The sequence below is a fragment of the Belonocnema kinseyi genome, chromosome 7 (assembly GCF_010883055.1).
Source record: "Belonocnema kinseyi isolate 2016_QV_RU_SX_M_011 chromosome 7, B_treatae_v1, whole genome shotgun sequence".
Lineage (NCBI taxonomy): Eukaryota > Metazoa > Arthropoda > Insecta > Hymenoptera > Cynipidae > Belonocnema > Belonocnema kinseyi.
This window is the reverse complement of record NC_046663.1, coordinates 108,800,504-108,827,042: the sequence shown is the minus strand read 5'-3', so window position 1 is coordinate 108,827,042 and position 26,539 is coordinate 108,800,504. Positions and strand designations below refer to the sequence as shown.

The 26,539-nt window shown below is 29.8% G+C and overlaps 3 protein-coding genes across 3 annotated transcripts in view; 2 read left to right on the top strand and 1 right to left on the bottom strand.

The window, feature by feature from the left end:
- Positions 1–11,487, top strand: part of LOC117176851 (protein I'm not dead yet-like) — a 17,270-nt gene extending 5,783 nt beyond the window's left edge. Inside the window, exons 3-10 of the mRNA XM_033367193.1 lie at positions 3,977–4,357; positions 4,435–4,493; positions 8,557–8,702; positions 9,524–9,690; positions 9,775–9,917; positions 9,986–10,080; positions 10,143–10,426; positions 11,151–11,487. Coding sequence (XP_033223084.1) covers positions 3,977–4,357; positions 4,435–4,493; positions 8,557–8,702; positions 9,524–9,690; positions 9,775–9,917; positions 9,986–10,080; positions 10,143–10,426; positions 11,151–11,426 — 1,551 coding nt within the window. The 3' untranslated portion in view covers positions 11,427–11,487. The remainder of the gene's footprint in view (positions 1–3,976; positions 4,358–4,434; positions 4,494–8,556; positions 8,703–9,523; positions 9,691–9,774; positions 9,918–9,985; positions 10,081–10,142; positions 10,427–11,150) is intronic.
- Positions 11,488–11,584: 97 nt separating this feature from the next.
- On the bottom strand, positions 11,585–17,859 carry LOC117176168 (PAXIP1-associated glutamate-rich protein 1). Its single transcript, XM_033366260.1, has 3 exons — positions 17,501–17,859; positions 17,249–17,409; positions 11,585–12,710 (listed from the first exon to the last, which is right to left on the bottom strand). Exons 1-3 carry the CDS (start codon positions 17,567–17,569, stop codon positions 12,476–12,478), a joined length of 465 nt encoding a protein of 154 aa, XP_033222151.1. The 5' UTR covers positions 17,570–17,859; the 3' UTR covers positions 11,585–12,475.
- Positions 17,860–21,506: 3,647 nt separating this feature from the next.
- LOC117176868 (gustatory receptor for sugar taste 43a-like) lies at positions 21,507–24,593 on the top strand. Its single transcript, XM_033367218.1, has 6 exons — positions 21,507–21,619; positions 22,495–22,834; positions 23,249–23,356; positions 23,496–23,773; positions 23,876–24,034; positions 24,124–24,593. Exons 1-6 carry the CDS (start codon positions 21,602–21,604, stop codon positions 24,262–24,264), a joined length of 1,044 nt encoding a protein of 347 aa, XP_033223109.1. The 5' UTR covers positions 21,507–21,601; the 3' UTR covers positions 24,265–24,593.
- Positions 24,594–26,539: the final 1,946 nt, after the last annotated feature.

Genomic DNA, 26,539 nt, shown 5'->3' with positions numbered 1-26,539 from the left:
TATGACAAACCTGGATTCAATGTTAATTTTGAGGCTGACCATGACATTAAATCCAAAGTCCCGAAACTATTTTGTCTCTCCTGTTTGGTCTCTCTCTGTTTTGTGACACGTGGATTCAATTCTCGGATACACTAAATCCAGAAACAGTAAATCCAAAAACACTAAATCCAGATTCAACTGCATTCTGATACCATGACCTAGCCTTATTTAAAATAGAATTATTTAGTTATTATTTTTGTATACAATTGAAGTAACAATGTCAGTAGAATTGTATAAGAATTGCATTTTTTTCCATAATATTATAAATAAAACACAAAAATTCCTATAACTTTCATTAAATAACCAATTTTTGTTCTAAAGCTCGCTTAGATTTCTCCTTGAAAAATCTCAGCAATTAAAATTGGGTCTTTTCTATCGATTTTACAATTAATTTTGAAATAGGCTGTACGCAGTGAACATCCCTAATTTTATGATAACGTCAAGCGGTTTTCGAGATAATAAAAAAGAAAACTTTTTCGAAACGCGAAAAAAGTTCTTAAAGAAAATTGTATACCGAGAGAAATATTATTTTTAAAGAAAATTATAATTTGTAGGGTAAGGGGGGGGGGGGGGGGGGGGGGGGGGGGGGGGGGGCAGCGCCAACCAGTTAATATTTTATATCATATTCCTATAAGTATTAATCACATGGAAAAAACAATGATTTGGTAATTTAATTATTTCTAACAAGCTGTATCTCATCGGATTTGCCCTTTACCTGAGGGCAAAACCGACTGCAGCTTTTTATAAAATCAAAACATTTAAAGATAAGAAAATGTGATGGTTTGCTTCTGTGGTATTTTATGTACTGGGAAAATTCCCTTTAAATATTTCCAATAAGATGAATAAATTATTTTGAATAAAAATAGAGATAGCTGCCATATAACCTCTTATTCGTTGACATTCTACTAGAAACGGACTTTACGCAATGTTTCTACCAAATCAATAAAAGAAACCTGCATACCGATCGGATTGATAATAATAATATTTAATCATGGACATAGGAAACACGGGAGTAGGCATGTCATCCTAGCTTGGTCGAGCGGGGTTGAATCCACGGGAGGGGGCAGAATTCCATGAGTGGGGAGAGCCGCCATCTTGCGATGTGCCATTTGATTATGCGCGCGAGCATTTTTGCCGACAAACTGTGCATGAAAATATAAACATGTGGGCGCTGCCATGTTTGTCGCGGGACATCAAAAGGTGGCGGACCTCCCCCCTCATTGCATCACCCCCGCAATGACATGCCTAGTCCCTTATTTCCTATGTCCATGTATTTAATAGTTTCTTCCATGTAGCCCACAAGATAACTTGCTGTTCTACGTTGCCGATCATTTATCGACGAAACTTATGACATGTGTATCATCTAAGCACTTATAAATATTATTTTCGTCGGGCCTGCCCCCCTGGCCAGGCCTCACTTATTTAAGAGATTTAATATATTTTGGACTTGAATTACGTCTAATTAATATAATTAGATAGTGTGATATTGTTTTATCTGTCAAGATATCAAGTTTTTATACTGTAAATATTGTCATTAGAGTTGAAAACTTAATATTTCTGTCAGCAAAACTTCCATTTTTTCGTGCTGAAAGCTGTTTTCTGTATCATTTTTCTTTTGCAACGTCAATTTGCAAGATTTTAGAAGTAGAACTAAAATTGTTAAATAATAGCCATGCTATAAGGGAAATCACTTTTGCCCCGCCGGTTGGTGCTAACCCCCCTTACCCTATACAGAGGGAGAGTATAACAATCACGTGACTAACATATCGCGAATAATTCAGTATTTTGATGGTACATGAAGCAGATACACCATCCCAGTGGGCACAAAATTTGGCGACGCCTTTACGACATCGTTACGACATCTTTACGAGATCCTATGACCATGTTGTTAAGTCGTCTTTATGATATCGTAAATATGTCGTATGATCTGACGATGTCTTTACGATATCGTAAAGACACTGTAACGACATGGACATAGGATGTCGTAAAGTTGTCGTTAAGATGTCTTAACGATGTCGTAAAGACGTCGCCCAATTTTGTGCCCACTGGGATGCCTTTCTGTAAAGTTCAAAACTTGGCCGTTTTATGCTTATTCAAAGCGAATATTCAAATTCTGTTCAATTTAATAGAATTTCTTTGAAAGTGAGCTCAAAGTTTATTACAGTAAATATTTGTAAATTTCCTTAAATTCCGGATAATTTAAACGAGTTACAGTGGATTCCAGACAACATAAGTCTCAAATGAATTTAAGAGAATTCAAGGAAATTCTCTGAAATCTACGAAAATCTACTTGACTTCACTTGAATTTTCTTGAATTTCATTAAAATCGCTATAATTCTTTAAAGTGTAGGGAAATATATATGAATTCCTTGAATAAGCTTAATTTGTGAAATTGTCAACTTTGCAGGAAGAAATTGTGACTCTGGCATTTGTCAGTGCTGGAATTATAAAATATTTTTCAATTTTCTAAAAAAATTTAGATTTTTTAGAATGATCTAAAATGTCTCGAAAACCTGCATTTTAGGGCAAAAAGGATGGTCTAATAAGAATTCATTGTTCAGAAAATACTTCATTTAAAAAAAAATTGTACATTTTTGAGAATTCACAGGTAATCCTCGCATGATTGTAACAAATCAAAGCAGAATTTTTTAATCAAACTTTGAAATACGTATTCCGTTATTTTCATATTCTGGAACCCTAAGATGGAACTCTCTGCCTGATTAGACATGGAATTGGTGTACTGTATAAATTCTAAACATAATGTACCCTAGCGGACCGAGTGAACGGAAAGGATACTCTATAGAGTATCCTCATAGTATCCTCATAGTATCCCTTCCGTATCATGCAACAAAAACTAAAAAAAAACAGCAAGATAAACTTTTAAATTGGCGAAATTTGTATTGTACGTTAAAATTCCCATCAGAAGGTAACGGAGTAGTCGCAATAGTTTTTTTTCATAACCGTATAAAGTATAAAAAAATATAAGACGTATAACGTCTGTTGATTGCTACACTGTTACACTATTGTATCTTTTCCGTTCAATCGGTCCGCTAGGGTATAAACCCCAACCATACTGTATAAGTTTTCTTTCATTCGGAAATATGTCCACTGTAGCACTAAAATCAATCAAGTTTAATTTCAACCTTTTGTAACTCAGCATTACATATTTTGAATTTGAAATCATCAAACTAATTGTTTCGAATTACGCAGGTTATTAATATACCACCTTGCAAAAATTTTCAAGTACTTGTGTATATATATTTTAATGGATTTAATTTTTCTTTCGACAAAATTTGATAGGATAAGCAATAAAATACTATTTACAAAATAGAAAATAATTATTGAATACTATTTTAAAGAAAATTAAAAATAATGAAAATGGAAATCCAAAATCCGATTTGAGCTTTACCGCTGACGAATTCCTTAACAAAAAAACTTACAGTATGAACATAGATTGCGCAGTGAGTCGAAATCTGTTCATCCAACGTTTTTTGAGCCAAAGCTTAAAATATTCATATAATATTTTCTAAATTGATAATTCCAACTTGAACGATTTTTTCTGATGAACACTTAGATTTCTCCTTCAAAATTCGCAGCAATGAAAATTGCGTCTATTTTTGTCGATTTTATCAATCATCATAAAAGTTAGATAAATTTTGAGATTTACTGTGCAAATAGTGACATCAATGGTCTTTAAATGCAGCATTAATGAAACGAAGTAAATTTCCCACCCTCAAATATAGTACGATTCGTGATTTTTCAAAATAAATTTTGAGTAAATAAATCTCAGAAAACTCAAATGAATACATAAGTCACATTTTCTTAACCACTTAAAGTAACTCCATAGTAATACTTTACATAAATTAAACAGAAATCAATTCAGGTAAATTGAGGTGTTTGATAAACTGAAATTGAGACGTGAGTTTCCCCATTGCAGGAAGCGAGATGTGGTTACGTGATTTTGATAATGGCCGCTTACTGGATAACGGATTGTCTACCAATGGGAATCACATCTCTTATACCAGTGGTTTTGTTCCCAATGTTCAGTATAATGTCCACGGACGATATCGGTCAATGTTACATGAACGACACAATCATGGTCTTCATAGGAGGTCTCTCTATAGCCTTGGCAGTGGAGCACTGCAATCTTCACATGAGAATTGCGGTCGGTGTAATGAAAATTGTGGGATGCAGCCACCGGAAGTTACTAGCTGGTCTGATCTTCGTAACCACTGCAGTTTCCATGTGGATTTCTAATACGGCAGCTACCGCTATGATGATCCCAATCATCATAGCAATTCTAGAGGAACTTGAAAGGGTTGAAAATTCTATTATTACATCCCGTTTCATCATATTTGATAAGAAAAAATATAACATATATGCACTCATTTTCAGGAGGGTCTTGGAAAAATGTACACTATTGAAGTTGATCCAGAAGATCCTAATAGAGAACCGTAAGACATAATTTTTTCTACAATTTTTGTATATCGCTTTTCCCTTACAGTTAGTGCGGTACAATGAAAACTATCCAACGTAGGCTCAAATTGTTAAGAAGGTATTAAACTTTGCATATGTGTGCATTTGAAGTATAGCACTAGGGCAGTTACTACGGAGTTTTTCGTAAAGTTAGCCCTAAACGAGCTAGAAAAGAGGATATTCTTACGAAAAATTCCATAACGGTAGACAGATAGTAGTTTGAACTATTTTTTTAGTATTTCTCAAAACTTGTATTTTTTGTAAGATAGTTATATTCCTTCCTGACTGCTAAATAATGCGTAAGAAGTCACTTGATTATAATTCTCGGGTAGAAAATACATTAATGGCATTGTTTTTATTTTATATTATTTTTTTAAACTTATTTTTGTTTGAAAATATTCAAAAAAAAATAACACTTAACCTATGTGTGAGGTGTTGTTTCCATGTGAATTCGTCCAGATAGGAATGTTAGTGGCGTTTATTGTCTTCGAAATCCATATCATTTGAACCTTAATCCTGTACTGGCATTATGCTCGTTGTGGACGTAATATACAATACAAATGTACGAATAAAATATAAAAATAAATGCATTCTTACTATTTGAAGTTCTTTTCTCTGTAAGCAAGTATGGTTTGCCTTACTGTTTCCTTTTTCCCCTCTTTTTTTCCTTTCTTATACAATAACTGTCTATAATGAGCCGATTACACCGTTATTTAGAAACATGCTTCTTTCGCTTGAAGTCTTTTGTACAATTATATTACATAAATTGTTTTTTGGAGTTTATGCTTTTTTCAAATTGATTTTTGGAAACATATTTCTCTTGTTTTAAGGCTTTTTGTTCAACTTTATTACACAATTTGACTTTCCTTAAGTTTATGTTTTTAACATTTTGTCTACGTATACTGTAAGTTTTATACCCTTTAGGTGGCCTTGACTATTGGGTATGAAAGTAAATAAAAAATAAAATTAGAATTAAAATGTTATTAAGAAATGTTTAAAATAGTACATGGATACATGAGTCTTAATTCGAGCCTGCATTTAAACAAGGTATGTTTGTTTCATGGTAAGATTTGTATTTAAACTACATCCTGTATAGAAGAAAGGGTGGGTTAAGATAGGGGTTGCAGTATGGGTAAATTATATTAATTCAAAGGACGGAATGAAATCTGAAATGTTACTAAGAATTTTCCTTTTTAAATTTGGATCTTACAACATTTACTAGAAATATAAATTATAATAAATTGGAATTTTTAGATTTGAAGCAGATATATTAAGATGAAAATTGTAATATTTGGTAATTGGGATCAAGGCCAAATACAGAATTTTTAAGAAAATAAACGTCACTACCCGCATGAAAAAAGTTTGCATGGCTCGAGCATGGCAAGTGACTTGAAAATATCTGGTTAAAGAATAGGCTACGGCTGAATGACCGCATGGCACAAGCCTTGCTCATATCGCTCTCCCATATTTAGGACACGCTAAACAAAAATAAATACTCTTAAAAACATCCAAGTGTTAGAGGATATTAGCCTGCGCTAAAAATTAATATCTTAAGTTTGCCAATAGCCAACACTTCTCTAAATGGTAACTTCACCAAATTTTAATTTTTTCAATAACCAAAACAATTCCAAATACTGAGTCGACCACTTCGGTGCGCCGAACCGTACACCAAGTCGTTCCCCGCATCATGTACGAGAACTTTTTACAAATTTAAACTGTGTCACCTATCAAAATAACTACGAATGGTGAGTCGAAGACCTTTGTTTGTCGGGTCGTGTACCAGGTCGTTGACGTCATCTACGAGAATTTTCTTGAATGAGAAGTTTTTAAGAATTGAAATTGGGTCAACTGCCAAAAGAACTACCAATGGTGAGTCGACGATCCGGGTGCATCGGGTCGCGCACCAGGCAGCTTCGCCCAAATTCTACAAGCACTTTTTCAATATTTAAATTGTTCGAATAGTCAGAATAACTCAAACTTGTGAGTCGATGGTCCGGGTGCGGCAGATTGTGCACCAAGCCGTTAAAGACGTGATTTACACTGAGAAAAAAATGTCGCATAAATTGAAATATATACTGTAATTCCTGCGCTATGTATCGTAATTATCGCATTATAATAGCGTAACATCGTGATGCCGTACATTGCAAGTTTTCAGATTATATACCGCATAATTGTGAACTTTATAACGTAAGAATTTAAAATTATTACGCCATAACATTGTGTTTTTTCTTTTCGGATCTCTCGAGGATTCGAGTAGTGGCCAAGCGATATTAGTGCATTATATAATATCGTACAAAGCTCCAGGGCCTGCTTGTACGTTATCATATTGCACATTCTTGCAATATATAGGTTTGCGATATCATTATGTGATATCTTTTTCTCCGTGTGCTAGAACTTTTTTTAAATTTAAACTTCGTAAATAACGAAAAAAAAAATCCAAATGGTGATTCGACGACCCGGGTGCACCGGATCGCACACTAAGAAGTTTAGCACATATTCTACGAGACCTTTAAAAGAATTTAAATTGTGCCATTAATCAAAATAAATACCAATGGTCAGTCGAAGACCCGATATATATTTTATTTTCAGAAAACCAGCCACCATTTTGTTAATTTTAAAGTTTTTCAAATTTTGTTCTGGATTTAGATAATCTAGGGAACCCTCCATTATTGTCTGATATCCTATTCTAAAACTATTTTCAGTTGAAAAAGAAGACATATACGAAGTTTCATAGCTACTTAACAATTTTGAGGCTATTTTTAGGTGAACCCCATAAACTAACATATTACAGAGATATGATATCCTAAGAACATTCTAGCATTCTAGAACATTCTACCTTTAGGGCAGAAATTTCAATATCCCTGGGAAATTTTCAGGGCGTTTTCAGAATATTTAAAAATCCCATCTATGTGGGACTTTGAATATCCCAAAAGCATCCCAGAGTATCATATGAATATCACAGACATATTTAAATTTCCGTTTTGATGGGATATCCCATACACTCCCTAGAATATCTCAGCACATTTTACCTTTCAACTTTTCATCCACCTCAATAAGTTATGCATCTTATCTCTTCATAATTTTCCTCATCACAAGAGGATATTGAGAAATATTCAAATATCGCATACATGTCGCGTAATAATGTAGACAATCTAATATTCTATAAATATCCTATCAGGGCGGATATTTCAATATGCCTCGGTTATCTATAGGATATCCTAGGACGTTTTTGGAATAGACCAAAAATCTTCTTCGGTCATTTATATTTAAAAATTTAATCTTTAAAATGGAAATATTTAGTATTTAAAGTATCGTGGCAAATAATTAAAAATAAAAGAATTTTCAAATTAACGAATCTAATTTAAAATAGTTCTAAATTTGAAGCGTTTATAATTTTTAAAATGTACATTTTTCTGGAAAAAATTGAATATTTTGCGCCTTAAATTTCTTCGAACGTAAACAAAGAAACATTCTATTATCATTAAAATTTTTAATTTTTCGAAAAAAATTTACAATTAATCAAAATGAAAAAACGTAAAAAAAACTGTACTTACAAAAAATCGCCATAATTTGTTGGCTCATAGAAATTTGATCATGAAATTAGTCAAATATTAAAACATTGACCTTGATGCGCAAATTGCAAAATAATAACTGATTTTTAAATTCATTTTGCTTCGATTTGCTTTTCTGAAAATCAACTTTTTTGGACTGTTACGTTTCGACTTTCAAAACATCGGGGTTTTCGACCCATTCTAGGCTGCTTCCCTAGTCCTCGCTTTCCAAGGCTCCTTAAAGTCAGAGAGTGCTAACAACAATTTTTAGATAGAAGCTATAAGAACTGAATAGAGGACATACAATTCAACAGCCTATTTATAAACTTTATAAATCTAATGTTATTCATTCTTAAACGTTTTTAATTTCGTTATTAAACTATTTAGAAATGGCACTATTTTGAAAAATTAATCAAGTTTTAACCCAGAAAGTTCCTAATGATTCAAATAAAACTTAAAGAACTTGTACATAATTCATTTTTAATTCCAGGCTACTAATACCAAGTAAAATAACAAAGGCCTACTTTATGGCGACAGCTTATTCTGCAACATTTGGTGGAACAGGAACTCTGGTTGGAACTGGAACGAATCTAACATTCAAGGGAATCTTTGAATCTACCTTTCCAAAATCGGAAGGTATCAATCTCTTTAAAAAGATTGGGAGTTCTTTTCTTCGGTCTTACGGTCAAATAAGACTTTTGATAAAAGTAGGGTCGCCGCGTTTTAATAGACGAAATAATTCCCGGTCAATGTGTAGTCAGGAAATATTTGTTCGCAACATCCACCTCGAAAGTAAGGACTTCCATGTATCTAAGTTATGTGTAAAGAACTTCAATCCAGCAGACTGTAAGATAAATATTGGCGCATGCGTACTTTGAAACACATCTATTTTGCGAATCGACGCAATGGACGTGCATGCGCATTTTAGAGATAAAATTGGAGATTAGACATAAAAGTCTGAAATTTACCAAACAGGATCATAAATTTGGTGAAAAAGTGTAAAAAATTGCTAACTGCAATTTTATTCGGACGCTTGTTGCAAAAAATAACGTGTGCTACACTGGTGCACTTTTATTACAAAAAGCTTATTCCGGGCCATTAAAAAAATCTTTTTTTGATGAACAATAGTTAATAAAATAATTTTTCTTATTGCCTTAATTATTATATCAACCATTTTTTATGTGCTATTTTTAGAGGAAATTACACGTCACGTATATTTTGAAATGCAAAATTTTCTAAACCATTCCGTGTTGATACTAGGCAGTTGTAATTATTCTAGAAGTAGGAATGGTAACTAGGCGAATCTATAAAGAAACATTTTTTGAAGAAAAACAACTTTATGTAACGTTAGAAATATTTTAAACGGCTTTCGGGTCCGCCGACCACCCTGTAAAAATTCTTTAAAGAAAGTCAAAATTTAACTCTCAAATCCATAATAACATGATTTATCACCAAAGGTATCAATTTCACTCAGTGGATGATATGGGCTTTTCCACAAATGTTCATCAATGCCTCTATAACGTGGATCTACTTCCAAATATTCTACTTAGGACTATTTCGTCCTAAAAGTCAGGATGCTCAACTAGCTTATATTAGCTCCGACGGAGAAAAAATTGCAAATAGAGTAAACATTCATAAAAAAATGTTAAAAATTCTCATGCCATGAAAGTAAATTCTAATATCTCTGACTTTTCTACCTTTCTTTTAGGTCCTGCAAGAAAAATGGAAAAATTTGGGACGCATGACCTTTCATGAGACTGCAGTTGCATTGCTTTTCGTAGCATGCATTTTCCTCTGGATTTTTAGAAAGCCTGGATTTGTTGTAGGATGGTCTCAATTGATAACAGACGTGTAAGAAATCTTTAAAAAATACTCTCTTAATCATTCAATCTTATATGTCTCCACTTCACATCTTTTAGAAAACTAAAAGACTCAAACCCTGTTATTATGATCACAATCCTGATGTTCATCATCCCAAGAGATCCTTCCTTTCTATACAGCTGCAGTAAAGATAGTACGTCCTAAATCTTAGCTTTCATTAAAAAAAATTTTTTAATTACATTTCCATTATTTTAGGATCTAAGAGACCTAAACGATCCTCTGAAGCATTAATCACTTGGAAATATATAGCGAATAAAATGCCTTGGAATCTGATGTTTCTCTTGGGTGGTGGTTTCGCCATTTCCAAAGGAAGTAACGCATCGGGTCTTTCAAGGATGTTAGGAGAAGCTCTTAAACCATTAGAAAATTATAATCTATTATTTATTTTGTCTATACTTTGCATTTTCATTACCTGCATAACAGAATTTACATCCAACGTAGGGGTTGCTAATATTGTGTTACCAGTCGTCGCCCAAATGGTACGAAATATTTAATTAATTAATACTATTCAGGGTCACCGCTAAAATGCAAGAAAAAAATCATAGTCGATTCTCGGTTTGTCAAAATGTCTCACGGTTGCTATAATTGAAAAAATGGAAATTATCAAAACTAAACTGCATATTATAGTGGCCAAATTAGAATTCTTCCGATTTCAAACAATTTTAAATAAAAATTTTTTAATTAAATTTTGAACTATTTCAAACCATACAATTTTAAAATCTCAATCGTTTCATTTCGAAAACTTCATTATTAATTTTCCATTCTAAATGATAAATGAAATACTGCTCAACTTTAAAAGAATTATTTTTTCAAGTATTTAAATCTCAATTTGCAGTAAAACTATTGTTCAGCTTTTTACAGTTTTCTAGTCGATTATTGTTCAATTTAAAATATCATAACTCAATTTTTTAAATATTTAATTATTTTAGTGTTACAGCTAATCGACATAAAACGTTTAACTATTAAAATTGTCGAATTTCAAACACTTACATTTTTTAATTATTCAAGTATTTGTAACTTTACTTTGCAACCGTTACAAATTTAGTGTTTCAAGTTCAAAAGAAGTGATTGGAAAGATTTTTCTATTTTTTTTTTTTTCAATGCTGAGTCAAAAAATTATAATAAAGATAATAATAATAATAAGAAAATAATAATTAACATAATAAATTAATCTTAAAATAATATGAGAAATTTTATTTACAGTGTGTGGCAATGAAGATACATCCATTTTACCTGATGATACCAGCAACAGTATGTTGTTCATTTTCGTTTAGACTGCCAGTCGGTACACCACCAAATGCCATCGTAACCGCCACTGGTCGTATTCCAATTCAATCACTAATCGTGGGTGGATGTATACCATCGATTTATAGTTTGATCGTACTTTTAATTACATTTTCTACATGGGGAGTGTATCTTTACGATACTGAAATATTCCCTGATTGGGCAGCAGATTCCAAGGACGCTACAGAAGGCTAAAGTTCAAGCTGTCACTAAAATATTTTCCATGTATATAAGACTATTTAAAAAATGTATTTGCCGCACATTTAATAATTATTCTACCCTACACTCTTACTTTCTAATAAACTAAGTTTAGATGTAAAGGAATCGTCTTTTCAATAATCTACTAGAAGCAATGACTTTAATAAAAACTTTTATTTTTTTTAAATAAAATGTACATTTGAATTTTTTTAACTGAAAATATGGATATTGTATTTGAAAGTTCGAATTATAAAATGTATTTATACCTGTATTATAATTCACTCTTAAAAATGAAACAGTTAGAATATATATATATATATATAGATCATGAGAACAGATTTAAAGATTACTTAATGTCAACGCATTGAAAGTAAAAAGCTAGAGATACTCGATAAGTGATTAACCCAGACAACTGGCGTTGAGAAAATAGTCATACTCTTTGTTAGCCATATCCTTTGCTAGCCATAGTATTCGCTATTGCAACTACGTCTTCTAATTACGACAATTTTCACGTTCCGATAAATATATACATACATTTTTTATTCTCCTTTGTACAATATATAACTTACCCTCGAATACTAAATATTGAACAAAAGATACTAGGACGACCAGAGAAGAAATACACTAATCTTTTCAATGACATATTCGATTGAAAATCTACCAAATATCTAGTCATATACACTATTAATCGTAGAATCATAGAATCATTATTTCATAGAAGAGCCTCACAGAGGATAAATCAATTTTACCTTTTTAGGGGTAACGATCATTTTGACTAAAATCGAAAAAAATAAGTTTTAAACTAATGCTTTCCTATTAAAATTAGATTCTTTTCTCTCCAAGACCTCTATCCACTCGCTTTTCAAAGTCTCTGATGCTTCGAGCGCCCACACGACTTATATAGAATTTCTTTGACAGGTTAGATTATCCCGAGCAGAGCTTACGTCTACTTCGAATCACTTTCTGGTAAAATTATCTAAGAGTCAAACTTTCATGAAAGAAGTTCTTCTTTCGGCTTCATTTTCGAAGCTTGGAACACAAGAAGGTTATGTGGTAGGTTGTGGTTTCATACCAGGTGAACTGGGTTCGCTCTTTTTGGGAGTCGAGTTGATCTCCTGCTGTTCTAGTCTACGATGACGCAACATCGTCGATAAAACTCCATTGAAACTTGCAGTTTTCTTCTTTGCACTACCTTTTGGAGTGATTTCTCCTACGCGGCGAACTGGAATTCGGGGCGAGGCCATTTCGTCCATGAAGTCGAAATCTGATTTTTCTTCAGTTCTGAAAATGGATATTAGTTACTCTTTTTAATGAATTGCCTTAATTTCAGGAAAATTTGAGTACACATGCCTACCACAGGATTTTTTTGGGGTTAAATTTTCCAAACAGAAAAAAAGCATTTCCTTCATTATCCTGAATTAACAGGGTGGCCGTTTTAGTCAAAGAAAAAAATTCCCGGACATTTCCCGGTTTTTTCTCAGTTCGTAAAATTTTGTCACGGTCAATGAAATTTAAAAAACCGAAATCTAAGTCTAAACATATAAAATGGAAGCATCTAACGCTAGAGTAAAATTGTTGTAACTTTTATAAATTGTAGAGTTGAAAGACTCAGATTCAGTTCTAAAAGTACAAACCCATCATTCAAAAGAATTTTTACATCATATCATTTTAAGTAATTTTAAGCTAGAATCATTCAAAATGAAACCATTACATTTTTTAAGTAAATTGAATACTTCTTAAATTAAAATTTCAATTATTTTCATTTTAAATAGTTTAAAAATCCTGAAGAAGCTTCAAAATTTTATTTCAGAATCCTAAAATATCTACATGTTGTTTTACATTTTTAAAAATTTTTATTTAATATTTTTTTCATAACTTATGAACATCTTTTTAAATGATTTAAAATTCTTCTACAATTTTTCCTACAAATTTTTTTCAAATCCTACCAAATTTAAAGAAAAATTCTTAAAATCTTCCACATTCCTTTCGTAAATCTATGTAAATCTTTTTACATATTCTCACAAGATTAATTTTTTTCAATTAAAATTCATTTTCCATTTTCCAAGGAAATCTTTTTTATTCTTCTGAAGCATTTCAAATTTTTGGTTGAAAATCTTCTAAAATCTATATTTTCTTTTAAATTACGCCATGGTCAATTTGCACTGAAATTTTGATACGAACAGCCGGATTTTGTCAGTACACATAGACACTCCTTTTAAAATAATTAAAACAATTAAGAGTGCAACGTTCAAAGTTTAGATTTTTATCCGGTTTAAAATTTTTAATATACAATTACTGATTTTAAATCAACAGTCAGGCATTTCTAAATATTAATTGTTCTTTTTCTTAATTAAAAAATTTTAAAGTGAAAGGTTGATTAAATTGTAGTAAAAAAAAGCCTTTAATTATGAATATTTTATTTGAAATTTATTTTTAAATTTTTAATATTTTATAAAATTTCAATCGGGCATTTATATTTGCTTAACTAATAAGACTTTCCAATTGGTACAGTTTAATTTTTAACGTTAAAATCTGCAAATTTAAAACTTTAAAACTGATTTCGAATCAATTAAAAAATTTATTTATTTATATTCACATTTGATCAACTAAAAATATTTTTTATCCATTTTTTCACTGGCTTTTTATACGAAAACTTTTATTATTTAAATTAGTCCATTCAGTAGCTAAAATTAAAATCCGCAGTTTTTTGAAACTACAAATTCACTTAACAATTAATGTTGAAACTCGACACGGAAACGAAACCTAACCTCGACACGCCACTTGTTCAATTAATTTTCTCGAAACTGGGTACTTTTTTGTAAGCAACGTTTTTTTACATCAATATACCATTAAAATATCTCAAAATTACTTTATTCCTCATGCATTTCCACCCTTCAATTACAGCCTGGGATTCTTTCAAATTCACAATATTTACAAAATTGTAAAATTTTTAATTCAAATATTCAATATTGAACAAGTCTGCTTTCCAGACTTTCATAATTAGACAGCATTTTAAACATCTCATGAAAAATAGTACGATTTCCTAGACATAGCATTCATTCCTTTTTATTCCCAACATAGTAAGAAGTGCACATTTTTTTAAAGACTTGCACGATTTTATTATGGAAGTAGTCTGAATTTACACCTAAGATATTTTTAATTTAAGATTAAAAAATGAACCATTTTAAATTAGGGACAATTGAAAATTTAAAAAAAAAAACAAACACAGGGTGGTCGTTTTAATTGAAGAAAAAATTCCCGGTCATTTCCCGGGTTTTTTCTGGTTCGCAAACATTTTTCCGGGTCAATTAAATTTAAAAAATCGAACTCTATTCTAAACATTTTTCCATTTAAAGTAAAAATCAACAAACATTAAATTCAAGAATTAAAAGTAAAACTTTTAAAATTAAAGTTTAAAAATTTTTCAATTTAAAAATTGTGTATTCAGATGCTCAATAATTTATACGTATAAAATGGAAGGTACTAATACTTTTCAATTGAAAAATGTTAAATGAAATGCATATAAACTGCAAAATGTAGAACTTTTATCACTTATAGTGTTCAAAGATTCAGATTAACTTCCAAAAATATAAATCCGCATTAACAGTTTCAATACTCTAATTTAAAGAATCATGCAATGAACTTTGAAAATGTTTTAAATTATATTATTTTAAGTAATTTTAAGCTACGCACATTGAAAATTTAAAAATAATTTTTTTGACTTAACAGTTCTTAAATTGGAAATTAAATTATTTTTATTTTAAATAGCCTAAGTATCCTTGAAAAGCTTAAAAATTTTATTTCAAAATCTTTACAAATCTAGAAGTGGTTTTAAATTTTTCTAAGTTTAAAATAATTTTTGAAATTTTCTTCTGAACTTTTGAATATATTTTAAAATAAATTGATTTTTTTTCTGCGATTTTTAGAAAATCCTGCAAATTGAATGAAAAATCCTTAAAATTTTAATTTATGAATAAAAATAGAACGATTATTTTTTCTAGAAAAAATTAGAGTAATTTTAAGAGATATTTAGAAGTTTTAGAAAGATTCAAATTAAATTTAAAACTTGAAGTGATTTCAAATAAATTAAACGAATCGTGTATACCGAATTTAAAACAAAATGTAGATTGTTGCATATTTCAAACACAAAATTAAGTAACTCTTTAAGAGTTGTGAAAGGCTTCCAAAGAATAAAACCATTTTCTGAAGATTCTTAGGAACATTGAAAATGATTAATGATTTTTCATTTTGAAAAATCATTGTACCCGAAAATTTAAAAAGATATTAAGAAATTTCAAAAATTATCAAAAAAGAACCTGGAAGATGTTAATGATTTTTTTTAATTCGCAGGATTTTCGAAAAATTGTAGGAAAAACGTAATTAATTAAAAAATGTATTTAGAAGTTCTGAAAAAAAAAACGTTAACACACTTTGTTCAAATTACTTGAAATCATTTCAAATTTTTAATTAATTTTGAATCTTTTCAAAACTTCTAAATATCTCTTAAAATTAATCAAGTTTTTTCTACAAATAATAAGTAATCAATTGCTATTTATACGTCAGAATTTAACAATTTCACTTACAAATTAAACACTTTCTATGTAAAACAATTGAGTTTCAAATTGTTTCCTTTTAAATATTGATTTCAATTTACTCGTTTTAAACGAACAGTTAAATATTGTTAAATATTAAATACTTATTCTTTTTTTAAATTAAAAAATTTCAAGTTAATTGGGTGAAAAATTGAATAATTTAAACTTAAACAATATTTTTAATTTAATAAAAACCTTTAATTACGACTATATTATTCTAGAGTTATTTTTAAGTTGAAAATAGTTTATAAAGTTTCAAAAGCACGTTTGCCTTTTTTAATGATTACGAAAAATTAATAGAAATAATATATTTATAAATTTACTTATTGAATTTAATATAAAAAATAATATAAAGGAAAGCCTAAAACTTTGAATTGAAAATATTTTATCGATGAATCATTAACATTTTTATTTAAAAATAAAATTATCGGAATAAAGGATATATTAATTTCAATTCATTTTAAAACTTTCGAATTGAAACAGTTACAATTTGTTAATTCTCAAATTTTGAACGGTTCGAGACTCGTTTCGTCAAATAAATTATTGTTCAGATTTTTATACTTTAGGTACAGGACCATTTTAAGAATTATTTATTTACATTTACAGTTGATAAAATAAAACTGTTTTTTCGAGAAAAAAAATCTGAACACTTTAAAACCTTATTTATATACGTATACACATAGTTTAAAACGATAACCATAACATAAAAATTGACGGCTTAAAAATTAAGGTTTCAAATTCAACCCTTCAAAACTAAACTTTAATTTTAGGGCTTCGACAATGTTTCAAACTAAACAATTTTTAACTCAAAACTTCATGAAATGAATAAAGAGAATTTAAAATTTCCAACTGGACTTTTAGCAACTTTGAAGAATTTCAAACTTTCCACCCAAAATATTCGAACCAAACAGAATGAATCTAATAATTCTGTAATTTCATCAAATATATTAAGATCGCACATCACATTTGCCGAGTATTTCAGATTATTTGATAAAAAATATGTAAATTTACACGCCATTATTTGTATTATGCATTTTTACACTTTTTAGAAAATTTACTTTTGCATTTTCGTGCCTACTAATAAATCTACTAATTTTCCTGGAGTTTGTTTACAATGCATGCTTTCTGCCAGTGTTTTCTATACTGATAAATTGCGAGTTTTATTGGATTTTTTAAAGTGCAGTATACGAAATATTTTGTAGAGAACTATTTAACTGAAAATATTACTTGTAGTCCTGCAGATTGTGATCCTGTTGGTGGTTATTCGAAGGGACAGGAGAAGGACCGCGCCTTCCTGGACATTTCCATTCGAGCTCTAAAATCCTGTTGTTCGTATCCAAGCCTTCAATTAGGGTAATTATTTCGTCTGACTTAAAAACCCATTCACCCTGCACAAGTAGAATAATCATAATTAATGAAAATAGAGGTACATCAACACCGGCCACTTCTCTACGGAAACCACTTGTATTACGTTCATACTTTTGAATCAGCCTCGTATTTTTCATCGTCGGAGCATTCCACCGACCAGTCTTCCTCATTTCGTTCCATTTTGTACAGAAACTATGTATTAAATATCGACACGAGTCTCTCTTATCGGACTTCAAGGTTATATTCGAAGCTTCGCATTTTGAGGTTAGGTTCCCACTCGTCAAAACAAATACACACCTTCACTCACACAGCAGATTGCACAAATAGATATATTTATATTAAATAAACCTAAATTAACTATAAGAAGTGCTCGGAATAATCTTAATTACAAATTTTGTTGCAAAAAACATTAAAGATTATGACAACGCCTCGGCCCTCGCAGCCCTATGACAAACAACAAACCCAACAAACATATTTTCAATATGCAAAACAAGATTGCCAACTTAATTCTTGATTTTTGCACGCTGCAAATATCCAGATTTGCGAACTTGATTTGGTGAATTATGCAAATATGAAGTATTTTCTAAATAGAAAAATACACTCATATTACATTTGTTTTTTTGTAAATGTGGTTCGGTAAACTTTAGAAGTTACGTTTGTTTTTTCCGCGGATTTAGACTTAAACACACTTCAGCTGACTAACGTTGTCATTTTGATTTGGATTGCTGGAGTTTGAAAACCGACAGAATTCCACTCTTTAAATTTCTCATAGTTTACTATCGATTTAATGATTATAAATAAAGAAATTATTTCTTGATACAATCAAACTATTAAAACAAATTAGACAATTCAAATCATTTTATAAACTTTGAATTTAATAGAATGTGAAATTTGCTTTTTAGAATTATAATACCAAATTTGAATCTAAGATAATATTTTACGAACATTATTATTATCTGAAGTGTATTTTTTATTCCATTATTTACTAAACGATTAAATCGAAACCCAGTTGATTGTAGGTATCTATTGTTAATTTAAAGCACAGTTTGTTTTCTGCTGAAACAAACTTAACGATCGCCTCAGATTTGTAAAAGTTAAATATAGTGATTATAATTTTTTTCTATTTTAATTTTCCGTCCTGTACACATTAAATTATTTTAGTAGAGAAACAATCTAACTTATTCGAAAACATGTATCTTTTAATAATTAAATTTTATAATCACAATCAAGGTCTTCAAGGTGGGACAATTCCAAATTAGAGGGATGTACCATAAGTTAACTCAAGTTTAAAAATGAGCATTATTAAAAATTATTGATGAAACCGATGCAAATATTCCCATTGTAAATTGTAACTTATTCTGAGACAAAACTGAATTCAAACTATAGAAAAAAATGTTAAAGTTTAAAATTGTTTATTTAACAATATTTACTCAAGGGTTTATGTTTTTACTTTCTCTTTAGGTGAAAGTTGCAATTCTTATTTAATCCTAATTTTGTAGGGTTCATTCTATGATCCACAAGTATATTTAATACGTTGTTATTTAAAAAATGGTGTATAGGAAAAATATTATTCATGGAATTAAAAACTATGCAATTGCTAAAGAAACTTGTTTAAATAAAAAGAATGGCAACTTTTACTTAAAGATAAAGGCAACACCAAAAACTATAAATAACTAATATTGAATGAACAATTTTAACCTGAAGAATTTTTTTCTAAAGTTTGCCTTCAGTTCTCTTCTAAAATTAGTTACAATTTATTAATAATTGCAATATTCTCTTCGATTTCATAAACGATTTTTAACAATGTTCATTTTTTATCTTGAAATAACTTTAGTCCATCCTTAGGTTCTTAAAAATTTTTAATTATATACATTCAAAATGATGTTCCGTTTCTTTAATGCATGCTGCTTACATTGCATAACTTAAATGCAGTGATATTTTCAAAATTAAACAAATTTTGCAGCTCTAATATATGAAATTCTTATCTGCATTTTATAATTTATGCTTCTCTTGAAATCTTTTGAAATCTTTTTGAAAACTTTTTTGTTTAATCTTTGAATCCAATAGTAATCGTAAATGTGTATCATTAATTATTTATTTAACAGATTAAAACATACAATTCTAAGTGTTATCTAAACTGTAAAAATATCGAAAACAATAATTACATTTCGCGATCTAATAGATAGCAATGGATCGATCCTTACCGAGTGAATAAAGCTATATTGCAAGCTACAACTTGCAAACATTTTACAAGCTAGACTTCATTCCAGTGTGATCCAACATGCGATTCGCTTTGCGATTAGATCGGAATAAACATATTTCTTAGGGTTTATTTCTACTTGCTTACTGGCATTCCAACTTTGTTAATGAAAACATAGAAAAAATGTCGAAAGTCCGGGCGGCTTGGGATGAACCAAACTTGATATCGCCTGCAGAAAGTAAGTACAAAATACAATACAAAAAATATAAACAATTGTTGTAAAAAATAGTAAAAAATAGAACTTTTGCTAAAGTCCCTCAATTTTTATAATATTTACATGCAAATGTTAAGCCTAAGTTGAAGGCATGGTTTTACCAATTTTATAAAAAGATATTGCAGAAACAAATGTCAAATTTCGATGCTTTCGAAAAATTAGAATTTTAGTAATGTTTATGAAAATTTTATTGTTTTCAATTTTTTAAATCATTTGGAGAGTGCAATGATTATTTAAAATTTTGCGACTGTTTTCACCAAGTTTGATCCTAGGGAAAAAAAATTAAAAAATTAAATGCAGCATTCTATTACCTTCCATGCGATTATAAGCAAAAAAAGTTAATATTATTATTATAAAAATTAAGGTTCTTTAGTAACAGCTTAAAAAATAAGCGTATAGATAACCTATGAATTTTTTTAGTAAAAGTCTTGAAATGAGATTTAATGAGGCTCCTGAATAATAAAATAAAAGTGTAAATGTCAAAATAGTGAGAATAGAAAAAATTTTATTTTCGACCTCGGACAATTCTGTCGTCCAAACGATGTGGATGTCGTCCAAACGATGTCGTCCCTCGATACAACAAGCGAAATCCGCAAACGCCGTGCAAGGCATGTCCAATTTTAACGATGTCGCTTGCGGATTTCTTCGCTTGGACATCTGTGCTCGGTTCGACACATTTACAATTTGAGACTTTACGTGCTTACATGCTTGCACATGCGGAGTTTTTATTTTGTACCAAGCAGCGTGCTCGTCCACTTTTGCCACACAAAAGATTCGCAAAGTACTTTACTTATATGCTTCCTTGTATTTCGTGACGTATTCGACTTCTCTTACAAATTTCAGGAACCGCAAAGTACTTTCCGCATACATTTTTCTATTGCATTTGGTCAATTTGCTCAATATTCGGAATTTTAAACATTCATTTTTTACAATGAATAGATAAAAATGATAATTTAAACCATAACAGTCTGACCCAGCTCACTCTCAAGATTCCACTGATATAAAAAAAAAACTCCTTTTTCGAAAAATCTCGCTTATCTGTGTTTTTGCTTTGCAGGGCAGAATAAATTCTCCCTTGGATAATCGGTGCCTTTCCCGTATGATTTGCAATATTAGCCATTCAAAAAAAATACTGGAAATTATAAAATTTAATTTATTTTTCAGTACACGCAAGACTCCGAAAGAATAATTCAGGACAAAAAACCGTAATTGATAACTCAAAAATCGAGCCAATTAAATCTGATCTTTATCGAGCTTTGATTCCAATTTATCATTTGAGCAAAATATGTGGTCTACTACCAGTAAGATTTTCACCAACAGGCAGAGGATTATATTCTGCAAAATTGAGCATAATTGAAATTTTATATGGGTATTATTAATGAGGGCAATTAACAATTAAAAGCTAATAAGAAATTTTTTGCATTCAATACCTAATATCAATTTTTTAATTTTAAACGCGGAAGAATACATATACATATGCATACGTATATGTGTACCCATTGTTATTTTCAATTCCAAATAAGTAATTTTTATTTCTAGATTCTTGCTGGTATTAATTTTTGTATCTACTCAAAGTTGGGGTTTGTGGCGAGACTTGCGACATGGCTGGAAAAACAGTACAAGATTATCATCCAATACAGCAGTGACAGTGACTATCAGTGACGTCATTTCAGTTGCTGGTGTTGTTTTTGTCGCTATTTTGAGTTGTCCCTTTAGATGGAAGTATCTCCAAAAAACCATGCATAAATTAACTGAGGTATTTACAAATAAAATTACATAATTAGTGTTTAGGAAAAATTAATGGATAGGGATAGAAATTTTGGAAAAGGCTAGAATATAAATGTACAATAAAGATAATCAAAATGGCACGTATAATTATTTATAGTTAATTTTATATTCCTTAATGTAAAAACGCAGAATCCAGATTATTGCATCTGTCAATTATATCTTTTCTTTCAATTTTCATTAGTCTAATTAATAAACTGTACCCATTCTTATATCCAGTTGTAATTTATTAACTATTCGCATATATATGCACTATACACCCCTGTACAATTTTATTAATATTTGTCCTATTTCTGTTTCCAAAAGTTGTGTTCTTTACTATTTCTTTTCACTTATCTATACCAAATCCACTTCCTAGTAATTCATTTTTATCACTTTTTATCCTATTTTTCTTTCTTTTAATTTTTGTAAACCTTTTTCTTTTTGCAAAAATTATATAATTTTGTATACCGTGTGGTCATAAAACTTTTTATGACTCTCCAGGGCAATACCCTTTCCAGTAATTGGTTTAGAATAGAATAGGATAGAGTTAAAAATCGTCTTAGAGAAAAGAAGCGTAGAATAAAAATTCACACCAATATTGTAAAAAAAAGATATTGATTGCATTGCAAGTAATATCCTTCGAATAAAACCCTATATAAAGCATTCCATCTCTCACAAGGAAAAACAAAACCATTTTTACTCTATTTTCTTTATAAAATAGAAGTAATAGCGATGGAAATGAAAGATAAATGGAATACAATTTAAGACCATCGAAACCCTAAAATTTCCATCTTCTTTCCCAACAGGGTAGTTATAAAATATAATATAAAAAATATTAATTTAAATTGTGATAACATATTTTAGATAGATGAAATGATTGGAATCGTGACAATTAAAAAATTGCAAAGAAAGGCCATCATCCTAATTACCTGCACATTAGGATTTATAACAGTGCTTTCCATCTGTGATTATTTCACATGGTTGCATTCAAACAAGAAAAAAAATTTAACTCCCCGTGTGGACAGAGGTCCTCTTAATTACACTCCAATTTACTTCATGTATTTTGTGATTACTGTATTTGATATTCAATACGCTTTGGCGAGTTTTCACATTGGTGAACGTTTTGCAAGGATGAATCAAATTATTGAGAGGTTTTTGAAGAGTTATAAAATTAGCGATTACTTCAAAAGAGATTTAGGACTAGGTAATTACATAATTTAAATTTCAATGCTCGGTTTTAAATTTAAAATGTTGTGGATCGGAATGTTTTAATCATCCAAATATTAAAATAACAAAATTTTGAAATCTTATAAATTCTCTTTTGCTTTACATAGTTTGATTTTAGAGATATTTTTAATGCTTTCCCTTTCGAATGTCTTCACATTCATTTAATTTATTATTGGACCTGGAATGTTTTTTAGACTGAGGATTGCAAAATTTAAACAAATTTAAATTGCGAGAAAAATAAAATTCTATTAACCTTTCCTAATTCCAATTGTTTGGATTTAAAACATTGGAATGCCAATTTGAATTATTCTTTAAATCGACTGTTCCAAATTTGAATTTTCCTTAGAATTCCAATAATTCTAAAAACTTATGATATCTATTAATTTTGTAGTTGGAGAATTTAAACACCAACGACAAATGGCATCAATCATGGCATCAGATACACGAAGTCTTCCAGGTCGAGAAACAAAAGTCTTCGATTGGCTCGTCGCTGGAAACGGTTGATAATAAATATTTATTCTTCTCCCCTAAAAATGCAAATAAATAATTAGAACAATATTCATAAATGAAACTTCTTTTAAAAAAATGTTTGTCACACATCTTTCACTAACTTTTGATTTTAAATAAATAAATTTCAGATAATAAAAGTATAGCTGATGGAGTATCACTACTGATTACTTTACACGGAAATCTCTGTCAAAGTACACTATTATTAAATACTGGATTTGGAATACCTTTACTTTTTAACATTTTGAGCTGTCTACTTCATTTAATTATTACCCCCTATTTTGTCTATATTGAAGTTCATGATGAACATTGCAGTTACAGAGTTATTACCATGCAAATTTTATGGATTGTTTTTCACATGATGGGTCTTTTAGTTACAGTACAACCATGTTACTGGTCCTGTGTACAGGTCTGTATCTGTATGATAAAAATTATTTTTTATAATGTTGTATACACCAAAGTAAGTACTTTATATTGAAAAATTACAATTTAAATATTCTTGGTATCACAGGCTAAAGAAACAGGAGTAATAATCAGTGAATTGCTGACCTTAAAATGGGATATAGAAATTCGAAAACAACTAGAGATTTTTTCTTTGCAAATGCTGCATAGACCTTTGGAATTTTCTGCATGCGGCCTTTTTATCATGGATAGGACCTTGGTAACATCGGTAAGATATTTTGGACTTTTTTCTAAAATAAAATTAATTTAATTAAATTTCAAAAATAATGTATCATCCAATAAAAATTTAATTATTAGATTGCAGGGGCTGTAACAACCTATCTGGTTATTTTGATTCAGTTCCAGAGCGGAGATGATGATGATAATCAAAATGTGGCATTAAAAAATGCAACAGACATTCTAAAAACTTTGACGGCTGATGTTTTAAAGAATTCCTAATAGAATATTAATTTTGACGAATTAAACATTCTCTGAAAATAATTTTGGTACAAACGAATTTTTTTCTTGAAAATTATTTATTTTCAAGTGTTTTAGGCGTTAACAATTTTTTAAAATAGTTTTGAAACATTATTTAAGTTATACGTTTCATGGCGTAATTGTGAAAACTACAAATATATTGTTCATTGATACATAAGCAGGGGTTGTTTTTCATACAAGAATATGTATCACAGTGCAAATGCTAGATACTTTTATTGCGTGCCTCGTTGCATCTTTATATATATTTTTTATGCATGTAGATTTCAATTATAAAAAATAATAAATTGAAGGTCGTTACTGGGAAAAAGTTTCCACTATTGATTTTTTTAAGAAGATATAATAGTTATAAATTTTTTAAAAATAGTGTTTACAATAATTCTTTTTTTTGCTTTTATACCTGTGGAAACCTTTTTCATGAGTCGATTTTTGATTATTCAATCATTATTAAATTAATTCAGCATAACCTATAGCTAAATGTATTTTTCTATAAAAAAATTATGTTTTGCAAAATCAATGTTCATCACTTAAGAGACGAACTAACATTCTGGCCCCATGTTAAAGACATCAGGGTGATCGATATGAACTTGTTATTCTTAAAGTAATTGCTCATCGCCTGTTTGTTATTGAAATATCTCATAAACGTTTTTTAAACTTGCGTAAACTGCAGGCACATTGTCAATCTGCACTTTCTTAAGTGATACAAAAGTATAACAAATTCTCATTTGCAAATATTTTTACAAATTAATCACTTCATTATCCAATATAAGTAATATTTTTCATAAAAGAATCTACATTGAAAAAACTATAATTTTAATTTAAAACAAACTATTTTGACAATAAATTTTCCGAACACACATATTTTGAAACCAATTTATTGCTTTTAAAAAATAAAAAACGAATTAAATAATTTTAGAATTAGGTCTGTTTAAGGCTTTCAATCTTTCTTTGGAAAATAAAAAAGTACTTTATGTAAATATTGCATACGAAGAAGTGACAATGATCTGTACACTAGAAAATCGTCAACAATAATTATCCTCTCGCGATCTGACGGATATGAATGGATCAAGCATTTGCTGGTAAATAAAACTCAATTGCGCCTTGAAACTTGCGGTCACTCGAAAAGCTTTAGCATTTTTAAAGTGATTACAGTTTTTCAACATGTTATACATTATACAAGTCAATCGATATAAAAAATGTTCTTAGTGTTATTTTATACTATTGATTGAACTAATGTATCTATTGGCAGAATACAGAGAAGTAGTGCCATAAAAAATTAGGGAAGTATGGAATAAAAATTCTATTTCGCCCGATGAAAGTATGTATATCTTTATAATTATGTTTCATTCATTACTTCCGTTTATTTCCCCTAAAAAATAAATTTGGTAAATTGAAATTAATAATTGAATAGAATTATAGTAATAAACTATTGAGAGATCATTTTAATAATTTTTCGAAGCTTTTTGTAATGGGTTATTCCTTTTATTTCCTGTACCAATGATAACTCATTTTAAACGTGCCTAGTTTAGATTTTTTTTCATTAGTATCCCTTTAAAAGCCTCACAAAGACTGGAAAAGTCCAGCTGGTCCCTCGCCGGGGACAAATTAGCCCCCCTCTTTGCAGGTCTCAAAAAGTTTTTAAGTCCAATCAACAGTTTGTAAAAAAAATAAAAATTACTTCAAGCAGAAGGTTCGATTGTCGAATATTGTTGCCAAAAAGCTTTTAATACGAATTTGCATTGAACCATTTTTTTACTGTTGGCATTCTGGAGGTACTACGAAGGTCCTTGCATTTCTTACACGGGTCTACAAAATGTGACCCTTTATCGCATTTTATAAACATTTTATCATTAAATTTTTAAGGGGTCTGTAAGAACCAGTTTTCTTTTTTTTTTCAAATTATTTAAAGTATTATGTTAGGGGGCGCGACCCATATAACACTTCAAAAATAAGGGTATATTTTGGGATTTTTTTTGAGGATGAAGAGTATAACGTATATCTCCAAAACTTTTATGGTTTATTAAGGCACTTTCGAACTAAAAAATAAATTTTTTCCAGCCATAAATATGCATAACATTTTTAATTATAAGGGCAGATGTTCAACATGTTCAGCCGGGAGACGTGAAATTGTCCGCACTTTAGTTTCTCATAGATGCTTCTGAAACGAAAAAACAAAACAGTTTCTTGAAGTTTATATTCATAGTTTCTGTGTGAACCGAAAAAAGTTAAAAAATAATCA